General features: G+C 40.8%; 1 protein-coding gene across 1 annotated transcript in view; it reads left to right on the top strand.

Annotated features, from left to right (window-relative positions):
- Nucleotides 1-20,755, top strand: part of LOC140925699 (uncharacterized) — a 36,564-nt gene that overhangs the window by 7,532 nt on the left and 8,277 nt on the right. The window contains exons 3-5 of the mRNA XM_073375598.1: nucleotides 14,948-15,027; nucleotides 15,414-15,482; nucleotides 16,996-17,052. Of these exons, the coding sequence (XP_073231699.1) occupies nucleotides 14,948-15,027; nucleotides 15,414-15,482; nucleotides 16,996-17,052 (206 nt within the window). The remainder of the gene's footprint in view (nucleotides 1-14,947; nucleotides 15,028-15,413; nucleotides 15,483-16,995; nucleotides 17,053-20,755) is intronic.

The raw sequence follows: 20,755 nt of genomic DNA, 5'->3' as shown, positions 1-20,755 counted from the left end.
TATCCAACTCCTTCATGGCCTTTGCGAGTTCGATCCTTGCTCCTACAAAGTTTGAGCCTTGGTTGGACCTTATCTGTTGGATGGGTCCTCGAATTGCTGTGAAGCATCTTAATGCGTTGATGAAGGCATCGGTTGTCATGTCATCTAACTGCTCTATGTGCACTGCACGAGAACTCATGCAGATGAATATCACTGCGTATCTCTTCAGTTCCTTTCTTCTTTCCTTAACTGTGAACGACCCAAAGCAATCCATTCCACAGTATGTAAAGGGTAGAGTAGATTCCACTCTATCTTCGGGGAGATCTGCCATCTTCTGGCCTTCTGTTGGTCATCGCTGTCGTCTGCATTGTACGCATTTATAAATGTGTGAGGCTACTGCAGCATTGAGGCCTAGTATTCATATTCCATAGGAACGAATTTCGTTCATCGTCATTCCCTTTCCTTGATGCTTGACCCTCTCATGAAAATGATTAATAATCAGCTCGGTTACGTGAGAACATCTTGGTAGGATAATTGGGTGTTTGACATCAAATGGCAAGGTAGAATTTTCCAGCCTCCCACCAACTCTTATCAGTCCTTGATCATTGATGAAGGGATCCAACCTTAACAAGCGCTTTGCTTGGTGAGCTTGGGTTTCTGCTCCTTCTGACTTAGGCTTGCAATTTCATTCTTGAATGCTGACCGTTGAAGCTCCTTGAAAATAAGGATTTCAGCTTCTTGTCGTACAGCTACTGTGGTAGTAACTGTCTTTGGCTTATTCTTCTTGAAGGGTCTTCTCAGGTATGAGATCACCCCGACTGCCCTCGTCCAGCTAGAGAACCTTGACACGTAATCGATTAGGTTGAAAGATTCTTTAACCACAGTAGTGCGTACAGTTGCCTTAACTTCCGGGTCTTCAATTCGAATATTGGGAATCTCTTCTTCTCTGTTTGGAATTTCTTTCTCCCAAAGGAACGCGGATCCACTGAACCAATTGGACCTCATTAGCTCTTCAGCACTTAATCCTCTCCAGGCGTGATCTGCGGGATTATTCTTAGTGTCGATGTGTCGCCATTTCTTGGTGTCAGTGTTGGATCTGATTATCTTTACTCCTGTTGGCGACAAACGTATGGAATCTTTTGGCGTCGTTGTTTATGTAACCAAATACTACCTTGGAATCGGTCCAAAAGAACTGTTTAAGATTGGCGTAGTTTAATTCTTCTTGAAGCATCACGCCAACTTTCGCGGAAACTACTGCAGCGGTGAGCTCCAATCTTGGTATAGTAGTAATCTTTAATGGAGCGACACGGGACTTTCCTATCACCAATGAGACGTTCACGTTTCCGTCTTCACCCTTCACTCTAAGGTAGGAACATTGTCCGTATCCGGATGTGCTTGCATCAGCAAAATTGTGTAACTCATAGCTCTTCTTTTGGCTTATCGTCTTCGGCTCGAAGCATCTTGGAATTTGTAACTCCTTGAGACGCAGGAGATCAAGTTTCCACCGCTCCCACCTTGGCCGAACGTCTTCAGGCAGAGGATCATCCCAGCTGACACCTCTTCTACATATTTCCTGTAGTATCTTCTTCGCTCTCAAGACCAAAGGAGCTAGAAATCCGTGAGGATCATTGACAGAGGCAAACGTTGCTAGTACTCCCCTTCTAGTTAAGGGTTGGTCCTTTAGAACGATGGAGAAGCCGAAGCAGTCTAACCCCACTGACCACTGAATACCAAGAACTCTTTCTATGGGGAGTTCTTCTGACGGCAGATCTAGGATGATGTCTATTGCTCTTTCACTTTCTGGTACTGATTCAAGAACTTAGCGATCATTTGCTATAAATTTGTGAAGACGAAGGCTACCTTTCTTGCAAATATCACAAGCTCCTCTGATGAGGTCCTTTGCTTTTTCGGCGGATTCAACGCTGGCTAGTCCGTCATCAACATAGAAGTCATGAATAATGAACCTTGTAGCTGAAGGGTACGCCTCTTTCTCTTCATTAGCAATGTATTTGAAGCCGTAGCTGGCACAACCAGGCGAAGATGTTGCCCCAAATAAATGCACTTTCATTCTGTACTCCTTGGGCTCTTGCTTGGTATCGCCATTGGGCCACCAAAGGAATCGCAGATAGTCACGGTCAGTTTCGATTACAACGAATTGGTGAAACATCTCCATATCGCAAGTAATAGCGTATAGATATCTTCTGAATCTGCAGAGTACGCCCGTCAAATTGTTAGTGAGGTCAGGTCCGCTGAGTAAGTGATCGTTCAACGAAGTTCCCTTGAATCTTGCCGAGCAGTCAAATACGACTCTTATCTTGTTTTTCTTTGGGTGATAGACACCGTGATGAGGTGTATACCACTTCACTCTATCATTTTGTGCGAGAACTGGCGCTTCTTCGGCATCTCTTCTGCTAAACACTTCGTTCATGAATTTGATGTAGTCTTCTTTGTACTTAGAGTCCTTAAGGAATTTTCTTTTGAGATGTTCAAGGCGAGTCATCGCCATTGAGCTATTGTCAGGCAACAGTGGCCGCTCCTTAAATGGCAGTGGCATTTCACAGTGTCCGTGTTCGGTCTTCCTGACTCCTTCTTCCATAATCTTAAGGAATTGCAAGTCTTCTTGAGAGGTCTTCATATCATTTTTACCTTCCTTGAAGTCTGACTCGAGTATTCGTATGATGTCATTCGTTGTTACAGCAGGTAGCTCCCTTACAGCAACCCTTTGGCAAAACGACCTTCCACTCCTGGCCTGTCCACCACCTACTATACTCCATCCGAGATCTGTCTTGATAGCGTACGGCTCGTTACTCTCGCCAGAAATAACTTCTCTCTTCTCACATCCTACTAGCAAGCCCACGTTACAGTCCAAGAGGCCGAGCAGTTTATCTTCAATTGGTCGCAGGTGACTCCAATTCTTAGCAGTGGTGGTAGTCGGTATATGGTCTTCATCGGCTGGTATCGATGTACTCGTGTAAGCAACGGGTATTGGAATCTTCAGGTCAGAATTGTATCCTCTTACTTGAAGACCCGAGACTCCTTGACTGTCGACAACTGACTCTTGACTAGTGATAGTGCTCAGCCGAAGCTTAGTCGGTTGTTTATCTGCGTCAAGTTCATCACTTTGCGTGTCTAAGATAGCATATACGAGCACTTCCGCGTCGGGCCTCTTAGATGACGATAGCCAGACAGGAACTATCATTGAGGTGCTACTTGAGGCTCCTTGAGATGTGCAATACAAGAAGTGGGCTTTGGAACGTTTGATGACTCGCTGTCCACTCTTCTTTCTTCTGTCTTTCTTGTTACTCTTCTTTCTTGATGAAGGCCACTGGGGTGCTTCTTGTTGCATGACGAACAAGTCAACTTCTTTCGACAGTCACTGGACATGTGACCTTTACTTAAGCATCCGAAACATAACTTGTTTTCCTGAACAAATCGCAGTCTTTTCTCAAGTGTCTCAGTCTTAAACTTAGGGCATGCATCCAACTGATGATCTGTCTTCCTGCAGAATGTACACTGCGGCTTTGGTTTCGGAGTTTCCTTTGGCTCTTTAGAGTTCTCTTCTATCTTCTGGATAGAATGAACGGTCATATCACCGACATCCTGCGACTTTGGTGCTTGATGCGTTTTAACTGATGCAGTTCCTACTTCTTTCACTGCGTTACAAGAAGAGATCGGATTGGATGCGAGGTCCGCTTCTGCATTGATAAAGGCCTTAAAAGTCTTAAAATCTGGATATCTCTTGTGTTCTTTCATTTCTCTTGTTGCCTCTCTGTTCCATCGAGAGATAAGCCAGTCTGGTAACTTGGCAAGCAACTTCTGATTTTCCATATAGTCATTTAGGATGGTTAGATCCTTGATTGTTTGCATTGCTGTTTCTATACTTGTTAAGAAATCAGCGAATCCTCTAAGACCTTGATGATCCTTAGCACCAATCTTTGGCCATCCTTGTAGCTTGTCTCTGTAAGCTTTAGTTACTATAAACAGGTGACCAAATCTCTCGTCCAGAATGCTCCACCCTTGTTCGTAAGCTTCCGATGAACTTTGCAGGAAAAGTCCGCTTATGGTTTGCTTGGCGGATCCGCTAACGTACCGTTTTAAGTAATACATCTTGTCACACAAAGGTAAGTTTTTTCGGTGTATGAGAGCATAGAAGGACGACTTCCAATCCGGATAATGGATGGGTTCACCGCTGAAGATGGTTGGTTCGGGTGCTGGGAGGCGACTTAAACTGAATGAATCGGCTATTGTAGTGACGATCTCGGCGGTTTTATCAGCGCTTGATGACCCTTGAAGGACACTAGGAGACTTGTGCACGTCTTGAAGCTGCTGAGTGGGCTGTGTTACCCTTGATGCGGTTACGTCCGATCTTAAATGCCTGGGCTCCTGCAGCGGAGGTAGGGATGCTGGGGTTGTCTGAATAAGGGAAGCGCGCGAGAGATCGTCTTCAACGGGATCCTTCTCATTTTCGATCTCTTCGGCTACTTGGTGCGCATTTTGCCTCGCCCTTGCCATATCCAATTGTTTCTTCACTTCCATCTGTTCTAACTCCAGTTTTTTCCTTGCCAGTTCTGATTCGATCCTTGTCGTTTCGGCCCTTAGTTGCGCCTCCATCTTGGCGATTTCTTCCTTACGTTTTTCTTCTTCTTGGAGGGCGTTAAGTTCGGCTTCCTTTGCGGCTAGTTCTGCAACCGCATCGGCTTTCCTTAGGTCGATTAGTCAAGATACTCTTGAAGACTTACTGACCCTTGAGTGACCTGAGATGGTGGATCTACTTCGGACGGACCTTCTATCGTTGCGTGACATAGGATTACTACCTTCAGATTGTTTCAGTTGATGTTCCAGAGTCTTGGTTAATGCATCGCACGCATATATCTTTTGGCGAATTTCTTGTCCAGGAGGCCGAAACTTCCGTAACTTCTCGTATATCGTTAGAATACTGAGGTGGAGATCCTTCAAGCGGAGAATATTTTCGTCTTTGTCAGTTTGTGAAAGTGGGAGCTGATCAGCAATAAACCGCTCGATGTCTGAGGCTTGCGCTTGCCATGCATCGAAGGCTTCGTAGAATCTCTTTATTAGCTGATTTTCTTCTTTATCTCGCTCTCTTTGACGATCTTCTTTATAGGCCTGGCCTCTCTCTGTCAAATTTCGGACTCTGGGGATTCGCGTTTGCTGTTCTTGGATGGAATATGCGACTATGCTATTTACATTATTATTATCTACTGCTGATTGATTACTGTTTACTTCAACTACGCCTTCTGTAGGTAACGATAACTTCTCTGCAGCATTAAATTCTGTTACCCCACTTGAGCTAGTCATTTGGTCTAAGTAAATCTTAATACGTTAGAGTAATCTCTTGTAACTTCTTTTAACTTGAACTTAAAAACTTAATACTCCAGGCAGCGCCTGTACTGCTTAAAGATATTTGTGCGTGACACCCGTGGTGTGACAGTACTTCACTTCGACTTAAAATGTAATCAATTACTTAAACTTATTTCTGCAACTACTACATGCAGAATCTTCTTATTTATGTGTGTCCATATAAATTATAACTTCATGCAACAGAGCTTCTTAACTTGTACTTTACTTGGCTTGTAATTTGTCGCTGCGCTGAACGTCAGTACTTGACTTGAGGATCTAATTTTAGTCGGACGTCTGACCTTGATCTTGACTTGACTTGACCTTTGATTGAACTTGCCTGTTTTGCCCACTTCGGATATTCGCTTAATCGATCTTCTGTGGTACATCAAGTTCTCACTATTGCTCCAGTGGATGAGATATGAGATGACACTCGTTCACGTACTGATGTTTATTTCTTTTCTTAACCTTACTTCCATAAACACCGTGAGAACTAAAATAAAGGTAAGAGTATTCTACAAATAAGGTTGTGAAATTACGGACATACATACATTTCATCCCTTAAAACTAACAAGACGGAAAGGTAAAAACTTAAGATTGACAAATGACGGTAAATGATGTCGTGTGTAAACTTAACTTCGTCTAAAATCTAAAATCTTGATTTTACAACGCAATCAGCGATAAAATCGGTTTAAAGGATACAATTACAAGGCGCTTACTTAAATAAGAAAATGTAGCGTAAATATTTACCTTGGTGATGTCCTTAAAATCACTAGAACAAGGAAAACTTCTTGGCTTCTCGAAATGGATTGACAAGAACTTGCGTCAACTAACCGCAACAACAAAAAACTCAACCTTTTAACAACAAAATTGTGTGGCGCTTTCGCGTGCGTCGTAGCTTGCGTTAGAAAGAACTTTCTAGTTAAATCTACAAATTGCGTTAGAGTGCGCGTGCAGAAAACAAGATTTCGGATAAAAAATAAGTTAATTAAACGTGCGGCTAATTGCTGTAGCTACACCTTAAGTGGTGAAAACGGAAGCCATCAAAGCTACGCCTCCTCCTAGCAATCAGTCTCTGACCGCCGATCTTTTCTTGGGACTTGTGGCTACGTTTCTAAATTTATTCCAAGTTATGCCAACATAGTTGAACCGCTTAGAAAGCTTACTCGTAAGGAGCAGAAATGGACATGGGAAAAAGAACAAGCAAAGGCATTCAAACCTTGAAAGACGCGCTGTCAGACGCACCAGTTTTGACTTGTTTTAGCTTAAATGCCCAACTTACGTAATCACAGACGCCAGTCCAGTTGGTTTAGGTGCAATTTTATTGCAAGACCGAGTCAACGGTGAGCGTAAACCGATCACGTACATTAGTCGGTCACTCACAGGGCGGATAAAGGTTGGGCGTTGAAACGAGCGAGTCCGAGCAAAAAGGTGTGATGCAGTGGACTGGGACTCTGCTTTGAATTGTCGCTGGTTTTCGACTTCGGTCAGGGCTTGCGATGTGGTTTGTACATTGGACACTGCCGCTGTCACTGAATTATGGCAGCTTGATTTGTTTTCTTGCACTTCTTCCTCGTTCCTTTGTGCTGGTACGCTGGCTCTGAGAGGCAAATGTTGCTATCTTTTGCGGGAGGTTTAGTTGGAGTAGACAAACATCTCTTTCAAAGGGTTTCTTTACCATTGAATTATATTTTCGTTTGCTACTCGCCAATGTCGATGTTATTCCAAAACAAAAACAACTAAGTACTGTCTAAAACACGAAGGAAAATCTCATCCATGTCATCCATGGCAAAAATTAAAGACAGTAGATCGTGTTTTATAACTAGATGACGTGTATTTTATAAATGCGTGCAGCTCGTGCAAGGTGAAATTATGCTAATTTCAATCACCATCATCCTTCTTTTTAATTTTGAAAGAAACATCTCATTCGTCAGATGTGCAACGCATTGCCCGAATCGCCATGGCGCGTCGCACCCGAGAAGCAAAGTTTGAAGAAGTACAACGCCACTATATCAGTATATATCAATCTAATTTTTGTTATGTTATATAAAATTTATACCCCTTAATTGTATGTAAACATTGAGGTTAAGAAGTGTTAAGCTTTTGCAAACGAAACGGCGAAAGACGATTAGGTGATATTTAGTGGAAGCAGGAGGTATTCAACACTTTCAAATTAAACTCAAATTTTGACATTATACGATCAACAAGTTTGACTTATAGACGTACAGACACAAACATATGAAACTGTTTATTGATATTGTTATGAAACGAATTTGTCTATTTAACATTATAGCCTGAAATTACAGAAAGAAAATAGGATTTCCGGTTTGCAAAAAGGAAAATTTCGCCGGCCTTCAAGCGCACCGGAAGCGCGGAAAGAGCGCTCGTGCCAGTCCTACTCCGCATCACACATTAAATGAAGAGCGGAGCGCTCGTTTCACCGCCCAACCTTTATCCGCCCTGGTCACTCACATCGACGGAACGGAGGTATTCACAAATTGAGCGCGAAGCGCTAGGTTGCGTATTGGCTGTCGAACGTCTACGCAATTATTTGTTTGGCATTGAGTTTACTTTGTTGACCGCCAACAAGCCTCTTTCGTCTGTATTTGATCCATATTCAAGCAAAGTCTTACAGCCTCGAATCCAGCGTTTAGGTTGGAGGTTACATCAGTACAGTTTTCGTATTCAGCATATCGCAGGCACCGCCAGCACAGCAGATTCGATGTCGCGATTGCCATCCAAGCAAAATGATTGTTCAATACCGGTTTCGTTTGCGAAAGTTATGTACGATTTTTTTACATGTCAAATATGTCAGCTCTTCCAGCTGTCACTCTTTCTGACATGAGATCCGAAACTATCTTACTTAAAGTACCTACCAAACTACCAAAGATGTCACGATGTCACGCTGACCAAATTACTTGGCCAAATTCAAAACAGAAAATGGTCACGCGATACTGATCTTGAACCGTATAGCCGCATAAAGGACGAATTGTCTATCCTTGAAGGAGTAATTCTTAGAGGGAATCGAATTGTTGTTCCACAGTCTCTGCGAAAACAAATTGGATCACTAGCGCACGAGACGTATCAGGGAATTGTAAAGACAAGACAATTTCTAGGAACTCGTTTTTTCTGACCCGGCATGGACGATGCAACAGAGAAAAATAATAAAAAATTGTCAAGCATGCGTGGTGAATCAGCGTTTGAATAAGTACCCGCCGTTTCAACCAACGCCTCTACCTGGTGGTCCTTGGGTAAAAGGCGCAGTAGATCTCGTTGGTCCAGTCGGGGGAAAGTTCATATTGACCTACACTGATTATTATTTGTCTTAACCGAAAGCGTACATCCTGAAAGAAATCACGCGAAGTCATTAAGGCCCTAACTGATATTTTCGCTAGATTTGGATTTCCAGAGGAACTCGTTTCAGACAACGGAAAACAGTTCATCAGCGAGGAATTCGAAGCGTTTTTCAAATGGTGTGGAATAAGGCATATTCGTGTTTCTTCGTACTATGCGCGAAGTAACGGAAAGTTGGAGAGATTTCACCGATACTTAAAGACAAATTTTCGAGCCGTGATCTCTGAAGGCAAGTCCTGGCAAAAGGACCTACCGGCAATCCTTATGACTTATCGCGCAAGTCCACATCAAATTAGTGGAAAATCGCCTAGTATGCTGTTGTTAAATCACGAAATTCGTACGAAGGTACCGCTCATTGAGTCTAACTCAAATACAGCAGCATCGGCACTTGATCACGACCATCGATCAAAATGCAGCTTGTATCAAGCGAAATTAAAAGACTACCATGACACCAAGCAACATGCGTCCCCGCATAATTTTAGCGTTGGCGATGTCGTGTTTTGTGCTAATATGAAGCCTAACCTTGAAATTGGACTCGAAATTCTCTTTGGCTAAGCACGTTATCATTAAGACCAAAGCGCGAGACACGTCCAGTCTAGTCAACGTGGACGCGGGTACCAACTTGGCTCGCAATGCAAAGTGCTTAAAGCATGCGCCTAGTAAAACCAGAGATGATGACAGCGAAGTAGAAATTTCTACCAACTGTAAGGAGTCCAACAATTTTAGTGACTCTAGGGCTAAGGTTTCTGACGCTTGTGACAACACTGAACCTTCTGGTCATGTTGACGAGCAAGATTCTCAGAATGAACAGGTCATCACCACTAGGTCAGGGCGAGTTGTAAAATCAACTAAGGACCCACAGGGCCCAGAGGAGTTTGGTGTGAATAAATGAATTACTTATTTAAAGTCTCACCTTGAAAAATGTCTACACCTGTCAGTAAATGGATGTCAGTAAATATCGACCAGAGGTCTACAAAAGTGAAAAATCGAAAATTCTCAAAAAAAATCACCAAGTAGCACTACGTTAGCTATTAACATAAATGTAATTTTTAACTTCGATCCGATAATTATTTTAGACGTACGGGGGGCTATTGATTTCGCGGCTCTCGGACCGGGTTTTTCAGGCCCGAGACGGCGTGTTACCAAAAAATCGTTTTAAAAATCAAGTTAATTGTAATGCGAACAACAAATAACTTATTTAAAAAAGTAGATAATTATATACATTTTATGGGGTGATTTACTCAGTTTGAACGAAAATGTAATATTTTGGAGATTTTTCATTATTTTCAATATTTATTTTCAAAAAATGGCAAATTTCAAAGCCCAAAATCGTCGACTGGTACCTCGATTTCGCTAAAGAGTCTTATACCATGTTAAAGAGCGTTATCTCTTGTTTCAAAATCTGTCATGCTGCCGGTCATTTTTTGTTGCGACCGTTTTACTACTAACAATTTATTGTTGATTTGGGGCTTGAGCTCAAAGCAACTTGTATGCTTTACTGTAGGCCTTGTAATAACAGATATACAAGAATGATCATGTTTTTTAAGTAGCAATGTAATGAAGTGAACACGATCTTCGCAACTTAAGCGAACCTGACACAATTCGGGCTTTGCGTTCAAGCCTGAATTTTTCACTTTTCAGGTTCTTTTTCAACCGCTAATAGGTTGTTCATTATACTGCGAAGATCATGTTCACTTTCATACCTTTATCCGCAGTTTAAAGTAATATATAACGATAATATTATTCACCGAAGTGGAGGTGGCTAGTGGTGATTCTTTACCGAGCCGTGAAACCGCGAGGTAAATAGCCACCACTAGCCGCCGACACTGAGGTGAATGATTGTTTAAGTATCTACTAAAACGGTGAGATAATTGAGGACTAAAATGATGATTTTTTACTCATTTTTACTGTTGCCAACGATCTCATTACAATTTTGGCGCGCAGTGACCGAACGGCCGTCGCGTTTTCTTGCCGACAAATAAAACTTTTGAAGGCATTTGTTTAGCTCTTTCGAGGAAATTTTTTCAGAAGGAGTTGTGAATTCTCCTTGTACAGGTAATCACGTGATTTCGAGTGCAATTTGGAATAAACTAGTAATAGTTGACACTAAAGCTGCCCCCGCTCTGTATATTGTCGGTCAATAGCATTCTTGCTCGTTGTGTAGCTCTGAAATATACCGACTCATAAGGAAGATTTTCACACGTATTCCATACAATAGGTGATATAAATACAGGAAACGCAAGGTTCCATGCACAGTTTCAGGTCGATTTACACAGCTTTGATCAAAACATTCTCAGTTTCGAGGATAGTCTATTCTAAACCTTAAGAAAAGATTTAATTAGAAGTTGAATTTTTCGCTATTTCTCTTTCACTTTTTACATTCAGTTCATTTTATTTGCCGGAAAGGAAGCCTTAGGAATTAAAAGGAAGTTTGATCAATTCACACTCGCGCATTCTAGTCTTATTTTAAACTTTATAGCGGAAGGACATCTGTGAGCAGGGAATAAGCCAGCACAGAATTTGATTGTCGGCGAATTTCTTTTATCGTCCATCGTTCTGCTAGTGAGAAGCTAGCCGTTGTTCACTCGTCTTGCTTATTTGGGGCTTAGTCTTATTCCGGTCAAAGAGAGAGAAAGAGTGTCTGGCAAGGTTTCCAATGAAAGATTTGTGAACTCGTGTCTGGCAAACTCTCCAAGTGTTTATATATACACAGTTATACGCACCTTATAACTTCTTCTGCTCTTAACGAGTGTCGTTAAAATTTTGGTCCATAACTTTCACTGAAACAACTGCTTCACAGAATGTCACTGATAACACGTAACGCAAAAGAGTGTCGAAGTATGACTGCACAATAAATGTCACAAAATCTACCTAAGCGGTCCCTTGGGGATGTTCTGTCTTTACGTCATCCTAACCATTTCGTACTTGCGGGCGCAAACAATAGAAACGTCATCATTACCTGCCGATTCCTCGCGGCCCCTGTTCAAGCAAATCAAGATTTTTTCTACATTGACTGTATGACTGTATATTTCAACTGTAAGTACTTTCCTTAATGTACGCGCGAGTTACTAGAGTGCCTCCTCGGGATTTCGCCTTCTGGGCGAAATCCCTGCGGGGGAAATAAACACGAGTAAAGTTTTCAAAGGCTAACAAAATTTGTGGCCTTTGAAAAATTTACGACTGCTTATTTCTTCCAAATTGCACAAGAAAAATCATGTGATTACTTATTAGTAATATTCATGAAAAAAATTGCGATATTGCTTTAAAATCACTTTGATAGGGAGTCAACACCCGTAAACTACGTGCAAAAATATACTATTCAAATTCTGCAAATATCATCACACGTGCAGACAATACAACATTTTGCTCGAAGTTTTCAAAGTTTGCAAGCTGCAGAAACGGGCTGAACAGTTCATGGAATTGTTCAATCTGTTTGAATTAAAGATTCTGGGTTGTTACCTCCGAGTTTTCCGCTCTTCCAGAGAATTTCTTCTTCCTCCTCTGATACTTGCCGAGCTATGTTTGGGCGCTTACCACGGCCAGCCAAGCGAAGCTTTTTCGCTTTGTCCTCCAACACCTCTTTGGACAAACTAAATTGTCGGTCACGTACAATGGACAGGGTGCAGCCTTTGTTCTTCAAAGTGTCTATCAATCGATGCCATCATTACTTTAAGGCTTTGTGGTTCGTAATCTTCACGTTTTTTATTGTTTACTTCGGCGTAGAAATGCTCGAGCAAAGTGTTAAGCTCAGCCGGCTCATAATTTTCTATTTCATCAGTAATTTCCTTCTCTACGCACCAATTCTTCCAAACAGAGAGCCAAAAACCAATGCTTTTCGCAGTATTTTCGTTTTAGAGCAGTTTTTCAGCTCCTCTATAGTTGTTTCGGTCGCAAAAGCAAATGTGCTAACGCCAACCATTGCGGTTTTTGCTCGAAACTGGTTCAGAGCGGATCCAAATTTTTGCGCCATTTAGATGGCGCATTTGATTGGCTGTCAGTGAGTTCCTTTGTCTATTAACCAATCAGAATGTTACGTTTGTTACTCTTCCCTGCACTCACTTTTCCTTTTTTCTGCACCGTGTTACCTAAAAACTGTATTTCTCTTTGCCAATCACAATCGAGAATTTTTTCATGTATATTATTAGTAATTAAAACCATTCCGTAAAAAAGTATTTAATTTAGTCAAGAGCCATGGCTCTTGATTTAGTTTAATGCTTATTTATGAACATGTAAGCTGAATAAGTAACGGAAGACTTAAGTTGCATTTGCATCGATAAATTCAAGTCAAACAGGTAAAGCTTTACCTGTTAAAACTTCCAAACCGAAGAATTTCGTGTATTTCAGGAACAGCTTGTTTGATTATTTGTGAAATTTCTTTGTTTGTTACGGCAGCAAACCGAGAAGGCATTTTGCTCGTAACTTACGCGAGTTTAGCGTCGCTGGCTTGGAGGAACTGGAGGTGAATCAGTGAACAGTGCAGGATATTCACTGATTGAGTAGCAAATCAGAGCGCGCGACAAACACTATCCTCTGTTTTAGTATATACTACAATAGATTTAGCTAGGGCTAAAAGCGAAGCTCTGTTTATAGTTTACTCAAACAAAACATGAAATCATGTAAGCTAAGAGGCGACGGTAACGATGACGTAGGTGTAATAAGCAAAAAAACAACTTTACACGTGTAGGACACATTTTTGTAAATTTCTTTGCCTTTGTTTTGCACGACAAAACTTCCTAGTCACACGTTTTATGTCAGATAGTACGCAGCTCCTAAAAACCTCCAATTTCATTGGTTCTCAATAATACGCTTTTCCATTCTTTTAGGGATAGAGTCATTGTTATATTTCTATGTCTATTGTTTTCACAGCCAATATTGTTAAGCCCCGTGCAAACGGATGCAACATTGTTGGCCAACAACTCCCAACATTGTTGGATGTTACATGTTGCGTCCGTTTGCACACCCTGTTGCATGTTATTGGGAGTTGTTGCGCAAAGCTTGATACCGGCCAAAGCTTTAGCCGCTTGCAAACGGACGCAACATTGTGGCTTACAACTCTCGACATTGTTGGGAGTTGTTGCGTCCGTTTGCACGTAGCTTGAGGCCCTGTAAAGAGCTGCATGGCGCCCCTTTTATGTAGGATTTATGTCGTATGTGTTCCTGTTAACGTTTTATTGGCTGCCGCTCATTTTTTACCTTATTGGTGGCCGTTAATATTTCTCATTTTCCCGCCGCTTCTATATAATTTTCCAACGAAATTGGTCTCCTTTGTTTTTTATCCCTTGCTGTAGCTCTTTCTCTGTTAACCACGTTAATGTGCAGTGTATAAGACATGAAAATTTAGTCGAAAGAAAGAATTGGCCTTGTTGTTGTTATATTTTTTTTCTCCAAAGTCCGGGTGGCCATGCGATTTACCGCCGAAACGCGCGAGTGCTTAAAATGCAAAATTTCGCCACGGCTTACATGAAGGGGTGGACGATTTTGTTAGAACCAAAATTTCTTGGATGCATACAATATATAGATTTAGCCAGGGCTAATAGCGAAGCTCTCGTTAATTTCTATAGTATATTCGAGCAAAATACAAAATCTTGTAATGCTAAGCGGCGAAGGTAACGAAAACATCCGAAAAAACCCAGTAGGTCTAATTAGCAAAAAACAACTTGCACGTGCAGCACACTTTTTTTTGTACATTTCTTTGCCGTTGTTTTGCACGACTACAACGTGAAACTTTCCTAGTTAGGCGTTTTAAGGAGGAAATGTTGTATGTGTTCCTGTTCACTTTTTTTTTTCGCTGTCACTCATTTTCACCTTGGTGGCCGCTAGCATTTCTCATTTTCTCACCGCCGCTATAAAATTTTCATGTTATTCGTCCAACGAAATTTGTCTCCATTGTTTTTTATCTCTCGCTCTAGCTCTTTCTCTGATTTCCACGTCAATGTAGAAATTAAAGTTAAGTCGAATGAAAGAATCGGCTATGTTGTTGTTGTTGTTTTTCTTTTTATCTCTAGAAGTCCGGATCGCTATGCGATTTTATTACCACTGAATCGCGCGGTTACTTGAAATGCAAAATTTCTCTCCGGCTTACATGAATGGGAACGGACGTACGGACGATTTTGTATGAACCAAAATTTGTTGGATGCATAGATAACCAAATTTTCTTACCCATGGTGCTCCTCTGCGCGCTTAGCTCACTCGAAAGCTCCAATATAACTTATTTTTTGTATTTCAAAAAAATGTGACTCCGTGTCGTTCCTTTTCTTAGGACTCAGCTCGTGCCAATGCAATCTCATCAGCCAAAGATTAAATCGTTTGGAACCAGAAGAATCAATCGAACCACACCAAGTAAGTTAACAGCAGACTTGCTTTTTTGAGGAATTCAGGAAAGTGCCTTAAATTGATATGCAACCCCAGCAGCTAAAAAGGTTTTTACGAGAAATTGTTGGTTAAATTCATATATTTTCTTCACGAGATATATCGGCAAATGTTAAGAATGATTTACTGCCACACCTTTACAGTTAAAAACTTATGATTCCCGCTTTTTTGTTTGTTTGTTTGTTTTTTTCGGATGAACAGACTTAATAGGATGATTTGTGAAATTAGTGACAAACTCAAAGCCATTTTAAAAGTGGTATACAACGTTATATGTTATCGGCCGTGTAAAGGAATGCGAAAAGTTGATGACTTGCAATTGGAAAAAGCGTAACATGATTTTCCCACTTCTTTTGCAGTCAAGCAAATGCCATGATGAGATGATAACTGAAATGAGCGACGAACTCCGAGTCACCTTGACAGAAGAGGTATAGAAAGTCGCACTAAATAGTTATGTTAATGAATTATTATAACATAGCGCGCGTGCTTGCCCTATATAAGTCCTATTGAGCCGCTATGAACAAAATCTTTATTTACGCACGCTCGTGCGTAAATAAGATGACGTGAGCATTTTTTTTTCCCTGGCTGCAAAGTTGTCGTCTTTTAAGCTGCAGTACACTTTTCTTTGTCTTTAAAATATGGAAGAAACCAGCGAAAAACTGCCCAATTTTTCTATCGGCATTGACCTTTTCGGTCCTGATCCAACAAGCAGCAAAAATAAAGCCGAATTTAAAAAAAAACTCGCAAGTTGCGCGTTTTGCAAATTTGTCGAATACCAGCTGCAGCAAATTTTGGCCGAAAGACATTCACTGGGAACAGAACAGACACCAACTGGTCATCAACAAAATTTCCGTTTTTATTGTTGTTTTTAAATTTGTTATGCACTTTGTTATCTCCGGACAATCCGACTGAAGCAGGAAAATTTCTCTCGCAATAACAACACAAATTACACAAGAAAACATAAATTTATTACTCACAAAAACAACTGCTGCCAGGTCTTCTCAAGAAGCCGTAATGACTAGCCAATGTTCGTAAATGAATATAAGTTTAAGCAAGGATGACAGTCGTCTTCGCTAAAAACATGTTTTCTGGATTTCGCCGAGCGAAACGTAAAGATCTTTTTAGCAAATCCAAACCATACTCCACGACTTCTCACGAACATGTCAAGAAGCATTTCAACTTTAGGTGAACTTTAAGACTCTTTTACCTTTGTTTCTGCTTAGTTTCCATTGATCGTTAACGAATAAAGAAGCAAATTTTCTTTCTCACTGTTACAGAAAGAATATTTTCATTCAAACTAGACGATTGTGGCGTGTTCGTAATCAGCCAATAGAACCGTTTGTTATTGTGTCGCGCGTTACGAGAATTTTGCAGTTAATCAAAAAGCAAGCATTTTCGTCAGTTATGTTATAAAAGAATTTGCTCATGCTTTTAGCTGTGCGTATATCGAGTTATGGATGCACTTGGGAAGTTTGGAGAGCACTCAAGAAGCTAGAGTTGCACTCGGCTATCGCCTCGTGCAACTCTTACGCATCTTTCGTGCTCTCCAAACTTCCCGCGTGCATCCATAACTCGATATACGCACGCTAAGCATGAACAAATTCTTAATTTGCTAATGACCTGGCCCCAGTTGTTCATAAGGTAGATAGCGCTATCCACTGGATAAATCACTGTCCACTGAGTATGGACAGCGTTTTATCCGGTAGATAGTGCTATCCAACTTTTGAACAACCGCGGCCAGATTACTATTGCGTATTTTTCTCTGTTTCAAAAATGGAAGCTCAAATTAAAAAGCGAAAATCATAGCTTTCAAATGAAAGGGAAATGCGCCATAAGAGCGGAAAAGAAGTGAGTAAACAACCAACAAAAGATTTTATAACAACATGTCTTACCTGTATTTGGTTTGTCTTATTTTTATACATGGTTAACTCTACCACCAAGGATTTGAAACAAGTGCTCTCATATTACCAGCAAAAGTGCCAGGATACTGAACAACAGGTTAGGATACTGTAAAGATCCGCAAATGAGAACCCAAGATTTTCCAAGCTAGGCTACTCAGGCTCTTATAAAAATTATGCTAACCGGAAAATTAGGTTACTCAGGTTCTTAAACAGGTTCCTATTTTTAAAAAATACATAAGGTGTTTGTCATTGGTGGATGTGGCCTATTCTGGACCTATTTTTGGTAGAGCATGCATATAATGTTATAAAAATCCGTTTAATCCAAACATGGTAAAGCCATTTATGCAGTTTATACAAAGCTATGCAAGTTAAACAGAACAAAAGTACAAGGATATATAGATCTACGTGTCAGCTGTCTCATTGGCAGGGTTTTATCGTCATTTTACTAACTGCTAGAGCTTGTTCTATAAATCTGTGCATTCAGTGTTTGACTGAATTTCTCAAAATAAGAACCTGTTTCAAGATTGTAGGCTAAAATAGGTTCTTATGTAAAAGGGGTCTAAATGGACAATCTTTACCTAACAGGTTCTTAAAATCTAGGTTCTTGTACGCGACTTTTTACTGTTCAGTATTACATATTCAGTTCAGTTCAGTTCAGTTTATTGTTTTGCCATACGGATGTACAAAATCTAAATATTTAAAAAGCTGATGACGAGGAAGCCCAAGGGAAGGCCCGGGCTTACAGGAATGGGCTCCCTCGGTTGAATTATTACAACAAGATATTATAAGAATTATATATGCAAAAATCAATGGCAGAGCTACTAGTTCAGGAGCATATCTAAGAAATATAGCTCCCGTGAGACGTTCGTGCTGAAAGCAAGCAACTGGTCTAGAAGTATTAAGAAGACCTCAAATAACAACAAAAATCTTGTTGCCAGTTTTGTAACCCGCACCGACGCTTTTCAAGGGGGGGGAAGGGGTTAAAAATTAGCTTAAGAGACTATGCATGAAAACGAGTTTGGGGAATAAAATGTCTTAAAACTTTACAAACTGTGGACTTATACCTTTATTAACTGTGGATTAAACGAAACCAAAATCCAGGAGACATACAACTCAATGTTTCCAGTGTTAGCCTAAGCCAATGGGATACGACACTAGCCACGTGATGAATCTAACATGAAAACGAGTCTGCGAAATAAAGCTTCTTATAGTTATTTTAACTGTGAATAAACCAAAACCAAAATAACGGGGATATAAAACGCAATGTTGTGAGTGTTTGTTTAAGCCATTGGGACGCTGCCCCTAGTCATGTCACAAAGCTAGCATGAAAGAGAGGCTGAGCAATAAACGCATTTTAACGCTATCAACTATGGATGAAACGAAACCAAAATGAGAGGAAATATGAACCTCAATGACTTCAGTTTTGGCCTTAGGCAACGCTCACTCACTAGTGGCTGAATATTACGGGATATTACGTGTCTAACCACGTGGCCAAAGTAACACAGAAATGTGCTGGTTTGTAGAATTTTTGACCGGTCCTTTAATGTGGAGTAAAATACTGTGTTTGCATCCAGCATCCAACGTTTCACAGATAAGAGATCGATGTTTCAGCTGTGGTGTACAAGAAATTTTGTGACCAAACCAGGATATGTCATGCTCTCATTTTAACCTATCTTGGAGAGTGACGAAAAGTTAACAGCTTAACTCCTTTTACTGTGAAGTGGTCAACTGAGGAAGATGTTCATACAGAAATGTTTCAGTGTGTCCAACATGAAGCCTAGTCATAAAAATCTGCTTCTTCATATTCATCGTCACCATCATTACCATCATCATCATCACCATCGTTGTCATGCATATTTCACAAAGTTCTCCACTACATAAATCTGCGCAGTTTTTAGCCCAGCTTTTCTACATTGGTAGCGGTTGGTTAAAGGGACTGCGTCACGATAGTGCGCATGTGTGAACTGAGACAGTGGCTGACTGTCTTTGAACCAATCGGAAGCGAGTAAGATGCACGCGAGGAAATTTACATAATCAAGATTCATTGTTCGCGAAGTGGGAGTCTTCCGGACGTTTATGTTCGATTTTATATATCAACATAATTCATATTTATTCTCTGGCATTCCTCAGATAAATGTTGCAGCTGATAAGAATAAGATTAACAACCCTGTCCTGCAAACAAACATTTACCTACGTGTATTTTTACGTACTCACGCTAGAAAACCAGTCTCTCATCCGCAAAAATAATTTGTAAACAAACCTTACTGATCTCTCTGTTTACCCTATATAAACTTAGACATACCTGCAAATAGCTCCTGACCGGTGATCAAAACACACAGTATAGGATGAGGCAAACGTTTTGCTTAAAATGCCAGCTAAATGCGCGCTATAATAAAATAAGCCATGCCATGCGGTCGGCTAGCGCGATGAACACTCTGCATGAACACTGTAGCTCACTCGATTGATACCAGCTGAACATCGTAGCAGTGTTTGAAAGAAATTCTTAGCGCTTCATTATAAAACGCTTTCATTGCAATAGTAGCCACATAACGTATAAGTATAAAGATTATTCTGAAAGAACAGCGCAAAAAAGGCATAAACAGGAGCCAATCACTATGACAGAAATTTCAACTGCTTATCAGCAAATAAAAAAATTCAATACGAGTCGTTGCGTCGGGTGTTCCGCAAAACAAATGTTATCAATTCAACACATAAAAAAACCAGATTTTAAACGGAACATTCAGGGAACAATTTATTTTTAAAAGATCAATTCTTAAACATCTACGCTCATACAGAAAAGATACCAGGAACATTCCCAGTGAACTACATCAATAAAGATCGCGCGGCCTGTTGTACGTACTTTCTGCCATAAAACTACGGATCGGAGACATAAATCGAATGCCTGTTAAAACGTTTCATGTTCGAAGGATTGTTTCCTCAAACCTCACACGACTTCCTGTATAACAAAAGATTGCTGGGTCTTTTCCTTCTGATTCCAGGCACCCGATAAATTAAATTGTTGCAGACAATCGTAAGTCATGTCGCAGATCAGCTTCACTCGCAGCTGCGTCTCATTAGTAGTCCACGGCTGCATCGAGGAAACCCTTTTTAACTCTCTTTACATATTTATCGTTTAAAAAATATCCGTCAAAGGTAGATCGTTGACTGGAGAACCTTAATAGACAGAAATGAAAGCCAGATGACCACATTAAAGGACACATTTGATCCGTTTGTAGGAACACTGACAACAACGAACTTGGCTTCGTACGGTTCTCCTCAATGACTTCGAATTTTCTCGACAATACTGGCACAAAAATAAAAAATATGGCGTTTAAAACTTCCCAAATGGACCAAATAGCTCTTGAATACTGATATTATGGCTTTCTCGGGCGTCTCAGGGTCGATGGAAGAGGATTTCTTCACCAAACGCCAATCCTGAAAAACTGTTCGCCGGAACAGAAATCAAGTTTCCGCACATGCGCAGAAGCGTTTCACAGTCCCTTTAAGCATCTCTCCTGAGCGCATTTGCACTTTACAAGGTAGATAATTGCGCGTGGAGTGGGTGGTAGTTTCGTCATGACAGGTACCCATCCATTTTCCTCCGCCGTCCAGCCAACGTTTTGTGGGGATGGGAGGGTGGGATTGGCGACTTTGTCACTATTTCACACCACAAGTTGATAGCGAGCTCTTACGATTGCTTGACTTAGTGTAGCTTGGGTTGGGGATAGCCTTTCTGATTGCGCTTGCGCTTGCTTCTTTCGAAACAAACACCATCTCAGCTCTTTCACTGGAAAAGGAAA

This window comes from Porites lutea, chromosome 2 (assembly GCF_958299795.1).
Source record: "Porites lutea chromosome 2, jaPorLute2.1, whole genome shotgun sequence".
NCBI classification, from domain to species: Eukaryota; Metazoa; Cnidaria; class Anthozoa; order Scleractinia; family Poritidae; genus Porites; species Porites lutea.
The sequence above is the reverse complement of the archived record's forward strand: the minus strand, read 5'-3'. Positions and strand labels throughout refer to the sequence as shown.